The 12,854-nt window shown below is 34.4% G+C and overlaps 1 protein-coding gene across 1 annotated transcript in view; it reads left to right on the forward strand.

Annotated features, from left to right (window-relative positions):
* SOS2 (SOS Ras/Rho guanine nucleotide exchange factor 2) overlaps positions 1-12,854 on the forward strand; it is a 105,366-nt gene that overhangs the window by 61,423 nt on the left and 31,089 nt on the right. The window contains exons 9-13 of the mRNA XM_061157406.1: positions 5,135-5,262; positions 5,756-6,411; positions 6,817-6,898; positions 9,723-9,845; positions 12,072-12,175. Of these exons, the coding sequence (XP_061013389.1) occupies positions 5,135-5,262; positions 5,756-6,411; positions 6,817-6,898; positions 9,723-9,845; positions 12,072-12,175 (1,093 nt within the window). The remainder of the gene's footprint in view (positions 1-5,134; positions 5,263-5,755; positions 6,412-6,816; positions 6,899-9,722; positions 9,846-12,071; positions 12,176-12,854) is intronic.

Genomic DNA, 12,854 nt, shown 5'->3' on the forward strand with positions numbered 1-12,854 from the left:
TAAGAAAAAAATCTGTTTATCCTTCTGTTACTAGGAACATATCAACTCTCAGTTCAGAATTTATTTTTTCAAATCCAAGTAACATTCTTTTACTCTCTTACTCTGGTCATTCCCTGGAAATTTAGTAATGGAAAGAATAAATATTTTCCTCTGAAGAGAACTTAATCTATCTTAATTTGAAGCTTAACAGGAATACCTATTATTAATAACTTTAATGAAGTTCATTGGAAAAGATAAGCCAATGTTTCAGTGAAACAATTGAAAGTGTTTCTTTAGATAATATTTTTTTAACCTTTTACTTTGAAAAATATAGGGAAAAAGTTACAAAAATAGCATGCTCCCTTCATCTAGATTCCCTAATTGTTAAGGTTACGTAACAGTTACTTTGTCACCTACAGAGAAAGTGACACAAGAGCATTCCTGTGTGTGTATGTGGGTAAGTGTATTTATAACGTCAAGAAGTTGAGATAATGTCTATTAAAAGAAATGTTCTGACTCTTGAAAAAAATATGTGAGAATATTTTACAATGTAATATTTACTCTTTCAATACTGACACATCACTCAGAGATATCTGAAGGAAGATAATGCACATTTTTAAGAAGCACATAAAGAGAAGTAACAGGTTTTATTGAGTTGAATTTCCCACCAAATTTCTAAAATCCTATTTTTATGAAAATCTAGAGAGAAGTTTATTATTACCAAAAGAGAATTGATCACATATATTATTTCACATCTAAACTAAACTGCAAGCATAATAAATTAGAGATAAATTCATAATTTATTATAATTTCTCCTGTCTTAGCCACATATATCTGTAATAGATGGGCTTCCCAGATGGCTCAGTGGTAAGAATTCACCTGCCAATGCAGGGGACGCAGTTTCAATCCTTGGGTCCAGAAGATAGCCTGGAGGAGGAAATGGCAGCCCACTCCAGTATTCTTTCCTGGAAAATCGTACAGGCCATGGGGTCACAAAGAGTTGAAAATAAATGAGCCCATATCCCAAATTGATACAGCAGTTTATAGAAATTCAGGAGTTTCAGTGAAGTCTTAGAGTTAAGAAAAAACCTACATAAAGTATAAAATCTGAGGCAGGATACACATATATGCTACTAAGGAGAATAGTGTTTATCAGGTAAGCGAGGAATATATTCTTCAGTCAAATTCATAAGGTACTACACATTAATGAAAGATTGTGTTAGTTGTCTGTTAGTCGCTCAGTCGTGCCCGACTCTGCGACCCCATGGACTGCAGCCCACCAGGCTCCTCTGTCCATGAGATTTTCCAGGCAAGGACACTGGAGTGGGTTGCCATTTCCTTCTCCAGGGGATCTTCCCAACCCAGGGATCGAACCCAGGTCTCCTGCACTGCAGGCAGATTCTTTACCGACTAAGCTACAAGGGAAGCCTAATGAAAGATTATTTCCCTTTATTGCTTAGTTTAAGCATAAATTGCAAGGGCATTTATTCTCTTTGGGAGAAGGAAACGGCAACCCACTCCAGTCTTCTTGCCTGGAAAATCCCATGGACAGAGGAGCCTGATAGGCTACAGTCTGTGGAGTCACAAAGAGTCCAACACGACTGAGTGACTTCACTTTCTTTGACTTTCACTTTTATTGTCTTTGACCTCTTTCCCAAAGCACACTTCATTTTATTTCTTAAACTGTTTTATTATCCAGTTTATTTTAAAGGTAAAGGAGAATCCCCTTCAATTCATTCACCAGAGTTTGGCATAGTTCAGTTTTTTGCATAATTGTGTTTGGTGTCGTTGGAGAGAGACATGCAAAAAGGATGGGCCCTGGAATCTGAGTTCCTTGGTTTGAATATAGACTCGGCCATTCATCTTGGGTGCCTCAGTTTCTTCATCTGTGACATGTATATATAATGATAGTACCTATCTTACAGAGTTGTAACAAGCATTAAATAAGCTAATGCATAAAAAAGCTTGCACAGAATGCTTTTTATCAAGAGCTTAATAAATGTTCATTGTTATTATTTGTCTAAACACTTAACAAAATTCTAAGTATTTATACAACAGTCACTCATTCTCATTACCTTCTTGGGTACCTACCATTTGTGGGTATTGTACTAAAAATGAGTAAAATATATCCCCAAGCTAAAGAGTTCATATTTTAGTAAAGAAGAGACATGTGAGACCAATAGTTACAATATAATAAGTACCTAATAGAAGTAATTCTATGGGATAGTGAGGCAGGAGTTACCAACTCTGTCTAGGAAAGTTAGAAAAAGATGTATATGAGTGTTGGGTATGCTGGAATTTATCCTCCTGTTCTGGTATGTTGGTGTTATTAAATTGAGGGAGCCATAAAAGACAAATGCTGAGGGACTATTACAGATTAAAAGAGATAATAGAAACATGACAACTAAGTACATACTGATTGGATCCTGTATTGGAGTGGGGTGGGGGTGGGTGGGATTGCCCTAAGAACAGGATTGGGACATTAAGCAAAAGTTTCCTGAAGTTGATCACTATACTGTAAAAGAATTTTTGTTCCAAGACACACTGCTGAAATATCAGAGGAATAAAGGGAATGACACTATTTGAGAATAGTTTGTGATGTATTTGAGTTTCCCTGATGTTCCAGAAACAATCACAGAGCCATTTAGCAATGGTGGGAGACCTGGGTTTGATCCCTGGGTTGGGAAGATCGCCTGGAGGAGGGCATGGCTATTCACTCCAGTATTCTTGCCTGGAGAATCCCAAAAGACAGAGGAGCCTGGCGGGCTACAGTCTGTGTGGTCACAAGGAGTCAGACGCGACTGAGCGACCAAGCACAGCACCTTCCTCAACAAGGAACTGAGAGAATTGGTCACAGACTGCTCTCAGATAGTCAGGGGGCGAGCGCCCACACTCACACAGGACGGTGTAGCCTTTGTGGTGGCGGCAGTGGTAGTTGCTCAGTCGTGTTCCACTCTTTGTGACCCTACGGACCGTAGCCCGCCAGGTTCCTCTGTCCATGGGATTCTCCAGGCAAGAATACTGACGTGGGTTGACATGATCTCCTCCAGGGGATCTTCCCCACCCAGGGATTGAACCCAGGTCTCTGGCATATGCAGATAGATTCTTGTAAGTTAAAAGCCTGTGACTCCGAGTAACAAGAGTTGCTTACATTATTTTCATAACTTTTATACAAATTTGATATTATTTCAAAGGAAAAAATTCAAGGGGGAGGAAAAAGGAAAGAGCTTCCTAAGGAGGAGGCATTTGAACTGTATCATAGAGGCTAAATTCACCAGGTGGATAAGAGAAGCAAAGACAGATATGTAGAAAGCACTGTCAATGTGAAAGAGCATGACTTACATGCAAGGTGATTCAGTATGGTGATTTCTACATCATGGTAAGAATACATTCTCTCAAATATCTATAGAGAATTAGCTTGGGTTTTAATTAATCTGATGTTTATTGAATCTCACTGCCGAAATTCAAGAAATGTTTATTTAATTTAGAAAACTGTTGGACTGTGTTTATGCCAAAGAAAGCCATTGTTTTGTATACTTATACTGGGAAATCCTGTGCTTGAAATATCCTTAAGTTTTATTTCTCTTTGATAGCCTGAAATTATTCATGGATATGTAGGAATGATAAGGCCACTTGCATGGAAGAGTTCGAGCAACCTTAAGATGAAATTTACAGTAGAAGTTTAGTATCCTCATACACCTAAATTGAAAAGCAGTTCTCATTTTGATAGAACCTCATGATTAGTGATAATTTGGAAATTTGGATCAACAGAAGCAGTAAGAATACAAAATCTGTAATGAAGCATTTTGTATCATCAGTGTCTATATTAGGGAAATATTTTAGAGTGGAGCTGAAAAGAATCTTTTTGTAAGAAGCTTTCAAACCGCAAAATGATGTGATTTGGTAGTAATGTTCACCGTTAGAAGTCAAAGTGATCGAGCGCTCATCACTTTTTAAACCTGTGGTCTTTTTTTAAACTCTTTTTCCCTTCATCTTTTCAATTTATTTCTTAAATCTAGAGATGACGGTAGTCACTTAAATTATTTATTTTGCAAATCTTTGATAGCAAGACTTCTATATGTATCTTGAAAAATATCTAATGGGTCTGTGCTCCATATAGAGAATAATTTCTAGACGTATATGTGAAAGGTAATGGACCTAGTACTTAAGCAACATCCATTCAGTTCCTTGCTGAGGAAGAGGAGCCATTGCTGAATGGTTTTCAGATTGTTCTTGGAGTATGAGGAAAATTTATCACAAAATTTCTAGTTAGGTAGTTTAAGATCATGAAATAGACTTAAACTTTTAAAAATTTTCTCAAGCGATTTTAATTTTTCCATATTCTCACATAAATGTGTATTTATATCTACATAATCTCTGTATAATGCTCCTCTGGGAGTTCTTCTATCAAACAAAGCACTGAAGCATCATCCAGTCTGAATTTTTTATTATAAGGTGAATTTTTTTCCATTTTGAGACTGAGCTATAAGAGAAGTTTTTGCTGAAATGAAATAAAGCCAGAGTTGTTAAGATTGATAATATAATTTGTTATTATAAATGTCACTTCTAAGGATTAATAAGATAGGATATTAATTTTCATGGATTCTTGATGTTTACGAGAATGGTTGAATTTTATGTTGTAAAAAATGTCACTTGAATCTTTGTGTGATGCTGTTTGTAGAAAAGTTTATGAAAGATTGAATTGCTAAAGTTAGCATACTTGATTTTATTTTGTAACAAAAACATGCAAGCTCTTAGAAATCGCTAAAAGTTAAGAATTTAATCATTAGAGAATGTGAAATAGTATGTGTTTATCTTTTCTCTATTCATAGTTACAAATAAAAGTAATTGTAAGCCTCATGTAAGCCTTGTCTTTTTCAAGACATTTTCTGGAAATACCTGGAAGTTTATTTTTTGTTTTTTTATCATTACAATGGTTATAGTACTTTATATCTGTATTGTATTTGCATATGTAGAAAGAGGGCTGGTTTGAAGGATCAGGAGGTATATTTAATTATATAAATTATAGTTGTTTTTATTAAGTATACTTAAAATTCTTTAAGAGTTCATAATATTTGTTGCTGCTTCCTCTAAGTATGAGAAAGGGAAAGAATTGAACAATGCAGGTTTAATTTTTCTGTTTGGTTTTTCTTAGCAATTGAAAACATGTAGTGAAGAGTATGAAGACAGAGAATGTTTGAACCAAGCTATTACTGCTCTCATGAATCTCCAAGGTAGTATGGACCGAATTTACAAGCAGTATTCACCTAGACGCCGACCTGGGTAATTCCACACTGTTGAAAATATGAATGCTTATGCAGTATTTCACTTATATCTGATACCTGGTTTTCTAAAGTGTTACTTACAGTGATAGCTGCATTCTTGAAAGTTATATTTTTGGTTTACATTTTTCTTTTGCCCTTTAGCCTTTTAAAATTGGTGTTGTCACATTGTTAAGATATATTTAATAAAATTTTTAAAAGATATTTAATAACTTTTATATCATTTATATAAGAAATTTAGTATTATTTTCATTTTAATTCTTAGGACCTCAGGAATCATGTCAAGTCTCAAGTATTTCTCTTTCCAAATAATGAAATTGAAGCATGTATTATTTAATGGCAAAGTTAGGAGAAAGCAAATACTGTGTGCAAAATTTAGTGTTTAGTTTTTTAATGTTTTTGTCACTTGATTTAAAGTAGTTTATACTTCAGGCAATTAAGGTTGCTTAGCCATTGAGTAAGCTAAATTTATCTTGTTTTTTGTTGTTTTTTAGGGATCCTGTTTGCCCTTTTTATAATCGTCAATTAAGAAGCAAGCACCTGGCTATTAAAAAAATGAATGAAATTCAGAAAAACATAGATGGATGGGAAGGCAAAGATATTGGACAGTGTTGTAATGAATTTATTATGGAAGGCCCATTGACAAGAATTGGTGCTAAACATGAACGGCATATTTTTCTCTTTGATGGCTTAATGATTAGCTGCAAACCCAATCACAGCCAGTCACGCCTTCCAGGATGCAGTAGTGCAGAATACAGATTAAAAGAAAAATTTGTCATGAGGAAAATACAAATATGTGATAAAGAAGATACTTGCGAGTGCAAACATGCTTTTGAATTAGTATCCAAAGATGAAAACAGCATAATATATGCTGCTAAGTCTGCTGAAGAGAAAAATAATTGGATGGCAGCACTTATTTCCCTTCAGTACCGTAGTACTCTTGATCGAATGCTAGATTCAGTATTATTGAAGGAAGAAAATGAACAACCATTGAGATTACCAAGCCCTGAAGTGTATCGTTTTGTGGTAAAAGACTCTGAGGAAAACATTGTTTTTGAAGACAACTTGCAGAGTAGAAGTGGAATCCCCATTATTAAAGGAGGAACTGTGGTGAAATTAATTGAAAGGCTAACATATCATATGTACGCAGGTATGTGAAGCTCTTTACAAGTAGTTATATAGGGCAGAGGATCCAAAACCTTTTCAAGATTGTTCAGAAGCACTTAGGGCCTAGGAAGAAAATGGCCTGCCTCTAAAATTTAAAAGGAATACTGTAGAATCAATAGGAATAAATACCTAATTAAATGTCTATATAGTGTTAACTTCATTAAGAAGTATTCATCAAAATTTGATATTCATGAATCTTGAATTTGAAAACATCCCTTTATCAAGAAGCAATCCTTTATCAAGAGATACCACAATTGGCAGGAAAAGCAACAGTGGGAGGAACCAGAAAAAAAAGAAAAAGGAAGAAAGGCCTCCAAAATATGCTACTTTGAATTAATTAAACTAAGTAAATTGAATATGCAACCTGTTCTGTGCTCTGCCTTTTCAGATCCCAATTTTGTTCGTACTTTTCTTACTACATATCGTTCATTTTGTAAACCACAGGAGTTATTAAGCTTACTGATTGAACGGTAAGAAAAATATTTCTTTCACTTATTTTTACATTTTTTTAAAAGTTAACTTTTTTACCTTGCAAAGTGCTAGGTACCTAGTATGTACTCAGGTAGTTTTTGAACATAATTTATTCAACATTAAATTTACAGCATTATTATTCTCTTCAAGTAGCATACTTACTGAAATCCCTGTTTATAACACATCTTTTCAGATCCTAGCAAAATTTGTAGTGGTAATCAGAAAGACTCATTTTTATAGGATTAAAAATATGAATTTTGATGAAATTTTTCTATGCAATAAAATAATACTTGAAAGAAGCATTTTACATTTAAAACAAACTTTTTATTGTGAAAAATTTCAAAATATCTGCAAGAGAAAATATATTCTGTTAATAAATCCCATTTATCAATCATCCAACTTCAATAATTATATCCTTGTATTTCATCTGTTTTCCTGCTGATTTGAACACCCTAGTCCCAGGATTATTTTGAAGTAAATCCTTGGCAACATATTTGTCTGTAATTATTTCCATTAGTATTTCTAAAAGATAAGTATTCTTATTAAAAGCATAATCACAATATCATTATTAGACCTAAAAAATTAAGATTTCCTTTATTGAATAATTTTTAAAAATTAAGTTTTGAATTGACTTTTTCTTTTTTACTGAGTATGTTAGTGGTACTTTAAATGCTTTATAGATTAAACTGTAGTATTTGGGCTTCAACATAATTTTGTTTTATATTTTAAAACTGTACCAGATTTTTATCTGGACCTTTATCATTATGTTGTTCCATGAAGCTAACTATACCAGACTGAGTCAGTATAATGTGCTATGAAGATTTACTTGGTTGCCTTTCCATGTTCAAAATAAGGAATTCATATATATTTTATATATATATATTATTATTATGTATGTGAAAGTGTTAGTCACTCAGTTGTGTTCGACTCTTTGTGACCCCACGGACTGTAGCCCACCAGGCTCCTCTGTCCATGGGATTCTCCAGGCAGGAACACTGGAGTGGGCTGCCATTTGCTTCTCCAGAGGGTCTTCCTGACCCAGGGATCGAACCCCCGCCTCCTGCATTGCAGGCTGATCCACCACTGACTGAGCCACCAGGGAAGCCCCATTATTATGTTTTAGCGACATTTCCTATGGTTGGGGAAGGTTTTTTTTTTTTTTAACTTTGATTCTTTTTTATCCACTTAGTTATGTTTTTTAAATACTATTTAAAATTCAGTGTGGGACTTCCTTTGGATTTATATTCATTTATTTAAGGAAACTTACATTACTTTCATTTTTTTTTCTTTTTTTTCTTTTTTTTATTAGTTGGAGGCTAATTACTTCACAACATTTCAGTGGGTTTTGTCATACATTGATATGAATCAGCCATAGATTTACACGTGTTCCCCATCCCGATCCCCCCCTCCCACCTCCCTCTCCACCCGATTCCTCTGGGTCTTCTCAGTGCACCAGGCCCGAGCACTTGTCTCATGCATCCCACCTGGGCTGGTGATCTGTTTCACCATAGATAATATACATGCTGTTCTTTTGAAACATCCCACCCTCCCCTTCTCCCACAGAGTTCAAAAGTCTGTTCTGTACTTCTGTGTCTCTTTTTCTGTTCTGCATATAGGGTTATCGTTACCATCTTTCTAAATTCCATATATATGTGTTAGTATGCTGTAATGTTCTTTATCTTTCTGGCTTACTTCACTCTGTATAAGGGGCTCCAGCTTCATCCATCTCATTAGGACTGGTTCAGATGAATTCTTTTTAATGGCTGAGTAATATTCCATGGTGTATATGTACCACAGCTTCCTTATCCATTCGTCTGCTGATGGGCATCTAGGTTGCTTCCATGTCCTGGCTATTATAAACAGTGCTGCGATGAACATTGGGGTGCACATGTCTCTTTCAGATCTGGTTTCCTCAGTGTGTATGCCCAGAAGTGGGATTGCTGGGTCATATGGCAGTTCTATTTCCAGTTTTTTAAGAAATCTCCACACTGTTTTCCATAGCGGCTGTACTAGTTTGCATTCCCACCAACAGTGTAAGAGGGTTCCCTTTTCTCCACACCCTCTCCAGCATTTATTGCTTGTAGACTTTTGGATAGCAGCCATCCTGACTGGCGTGTAATGGTACCTCATTGTGGTTTTTATTTCCAGAATATTGGAAATAAAAGCAAAACTAAACAAATGGGACCTAATGAAACTTAAAAGCTTTTGCACTACAAAGGAAACTATAAGTAAGGTGAAAAGACAGCCCTCAGATTGGGAGAAAATAATAGCAAATGAAGAAACAGACAAAGGATTAATCTCAAAAATATACAAGCAACTCCTGCAGCTCAATTCCAGAAAAATAAATGACCCAATCAAAAAATGGGCCAAAGAACTAAACAGACATTTCTCCAAAGAAGACATACAGATGGCTAACAAACACATGAAAAGATGCTCAACATCACTTATTATCAGAGAAATACTTTCATTTTAATAAAATAAATATTAAAGACAGAGGATTAGATAAGGTATCTCTGTTATGTTTTTAAAGAGGTCGTACTCTTTATTGATTGTCTTCTTGGATCTTTTCCATTGACCTTTTCTACGTTGGTCAGTGCTAGTTATTAAACTTTTGATAAAAATAAGAATATAAGTATTCAGTACTATATAGCTAAAGGACAGTTTTTTGTAGTATGTAGTACTTTTTATCAGTAGTTTCACTTTTCACATAAATGGTAGGAAAGAAGTTTGCTTATTAGTTAAAGTATCTTTCCTGCTATATTTGAAATCCTCATTTCTGTATGAACAACAAAAAATTTTCTCTCATTTTGCTTTTCTTCTTAGATTTGAAATTCCAGAGCCAGAACCTACTGAAGCAGATAAATTGGCATTAGAAAAAGGCGAGCAGCCCATCAGTACAGACCTTAAAAGGTTTCGCAAGGAATACGTCCAACCAGTACAACTTAGGTTTGGCCTGAATATTGTATTTTTTATGTGTCATTCAATTTTCAGTATATAGTTAGCACAAAAATTTTTACCTCTTAATTCAGATGGAGGTTATTATTATTAATTGCATAGCAGTTAAACTTTCAAGTTCTTTCTATGTGAAGCTATTCTTAATTCCTTGAAGAAATTTAATTATTAAAATATACTATGTTATATGCATCAGACATCTCTCGCAGGCAATATGTTATGGCTTACAGGCTAGGGTACCTAATAAGTAAAAATATTTTAATTTTATATGAATTTTGCCTACTGTCAGCCCTCTCTACCCTTTTGATTTCGTTTTTGTCTCAGTGGGATCATTTAGTAATCCTGGACTTTTTTCTGTTTATAATATTTATGAAAGTTCTAGTTCTTCCCCACTCTTTTTCCACAAGATATATCGATATATGTTACTTATCTAAACAGTGTCATTTCAGTAATTGTTTTTTTATGACTTTAAAAAAAAATTATTGAAGTATAGTTGATTTATAATCTTGTGTTAGTTTCAGGTACACAGCTGAGTGATTCAGTTTTATATGTACTTTTTATCTTTTTTACATTGTTTTCCTTTATAGGTTATTACAAGATAATGAGCATAGTTCCCAGTGCTATACAGTTGGTCCTTGTTGGTTATCTATGTAGCAATTTCTAAAAATGTATTCAGTAATAGCATCTGCCAGTTGTTATGTTACTCTGTGTGCCTAAGTGCTTTATCTTTTTTATTTCATCCTCACAGTTACTATTTTCACTTTATTTAAGAGAAAATTGAAAGTTAACAGAATAAAGTAATTTGAGATAGGTCGTATAAAAGGAGTGACAGGACAGGGTTCAAACTCATATCTGACTGCCTAAGCCAGTGCTTGCTTGTTTGTTTCAGTGTTCAGTGAGCATTGAAAATTGAAAGCTCCTTTGATTAGGCCTATTTATAGTGCAAGTGAAAATCAAAACTTTAACCTTTTCCATGGGAAAACTGAGTTATCTTATTAGTTATATATGATTAATATTTATCCTGTAAATGTTAAGGTTCCTTGATTAATGTTAACCAGTAAACTGAAATTTTAAAACTAAGTATATTAAATGTTAATTATTATATTGAATAACTTATTTAAATAACATATTATATATATTATATATATTAAATAACATATAATAACTTATTGTATTAAATAATAAATTATTAAATGTTCAAGGATGATTGCCACAAATAAATGCAGTTTTAGAGGAATGATGATGCTTCCAACTATATGTCTCTTAGTCAAAACTTTTAGTATGTCATTCTTTGTGTAAGAAGAGGATGCCTTAAGCCACTGAGCTAACCAGGCACTTACGGTTGTTTTATTACAAATAGCATTAGAAATTTAGAGTATTTTCTTAGTCTGGGGAAAAAACTTGCCTGACAGTTACTGGGTGGTTGTGGAAGGTATAGGTGGGAAGATAACCTAAAAATAATCATTCATTGAAATAATGAAGGAAAAATGCTAATGAAATTAATATATACTAACTGTATCTTTGTGATGGAGAATGGAATGTTATGTTTGTGTCGATTGTTTACATCTTTATTTGCAAGGTATAAGTAATTATTTTTGAGGTACTTTAAAACCAAATGGGCTTCCCAGGTAGCACTTGGTGGTAAAGAACCCGCCTGCCAGTACAGGTAGATGTAAGAGACTTGGGTTCGATCCCTGGGTTGGGAAGATATCCTGGAGGAGAGCGTGGCAACCCACTCCAGTACTCTTGTCTAGAGAATCCCATGGACAGAGGAGCCTGGCAGGCTGCAGACCATACGGCTGCACAGAGTTGGGCATGACTAAAGCCACTAAGCCGCAGCAGCGTAAAACAAAATAGCTCTGTCAGAAGTACTTTGTCTTTTGAAATAAAAGAGTGTGAGCCTACCTGTAAATACAGGTAATTTGATGATAGCACTTACATTTAGAACCAAATACACTAAATCTTAGTTGGTTTTCAAATTTTAGATCTTTCAAAGAAACCCTTTTACAATTGAAAAACTTAAAAGTAGCTTTTGTTGAGAATGAATTTTCTACATATATGAAAAAAGAAAAAGTACTTTTCCATGCTTATGAAATTAGAGACTCTTGGGTTTTATATTGGCTCTAGTGCATAAAAGTGTCACCATGGCATTAGAGAAGTGAAAGAAGTATAATTGAATGCTTGGGTTTTACTAAAATGTGTTTCTTTTCATTGTGTCAGGATCTTAAATGTGTTTCGGCACTGGGTTGAACACCATTTTTATGACTTTGAAAGAGACTTGGAGCTGCTTGAAAGACTAGAATCCTTCATTTCAAGTGTAAGAGGTATATTATTTAAAGATTTGATTGACTCTTCTGTTGCACATTAGGTTTTTTTTTTTTTTTTTTTAATTTATGTGACTTTCAATTTAAGAAGCTAAACTATTTTTCATTTTAAAAAAGTAGAAGTAAGATTTGGAATAGTTTTTATAGACTTTAAGGCTCTCACATATGTTTAGAACCACCTGAAGTGTTAAAGTTTTTTAGGAAAATCTTTTTTCTTAAAGAAGTCAAAAATCCTCTTTAGTAAATTTAAAACTTTATCTCATCTTATGGCTGCCACTCCTTTAGCTAATTAAATATTTGTGTAATTTTACCTGTTTATTTTCCTTTATCTTATTCTTCAGTTTTGAATGGTTAACAGCTTCTTGGTATTGGAGGTTTAGTAGCTGAGTCGTGTCCAACTCTTGCGACCCCATGGACTGTAGCCTGCCAGACTCCTCTATCCATGGGATTCTCCAGGCAAGAATACTAGAGTTGGTTGCCATTTCCTTCTCCAGGGGAATCTTCCTGACCGAGGAATCGAACCCAGGTTTCCGGCATTGCAGGCATATATTCTTTACTGACTGAGCTATGAGGGAAGCCCTAACAGCTTCTTAAATAATATCTATTTCCCCTGGAGAAGTTTTTGGTGTATTTTTGGCACCTGAAAGATAGGGGTTTCCTACCTGAAGTTGCAGAGCAC

The sequence above is a fragment of the Dama dama genome, chromosome 12 (genome assembly GCF_033118175.1).
Source record: "Dama dama isolate Ldn47 chromosome 12, ASM3311817v1, whole genome shotgun sequence".
Taxonomy (NCBI): Eukaryota; Metazoa; Chordata; class Mammalia; order Artiodactyla; family Cervidae; genus Dama; species Dama dama.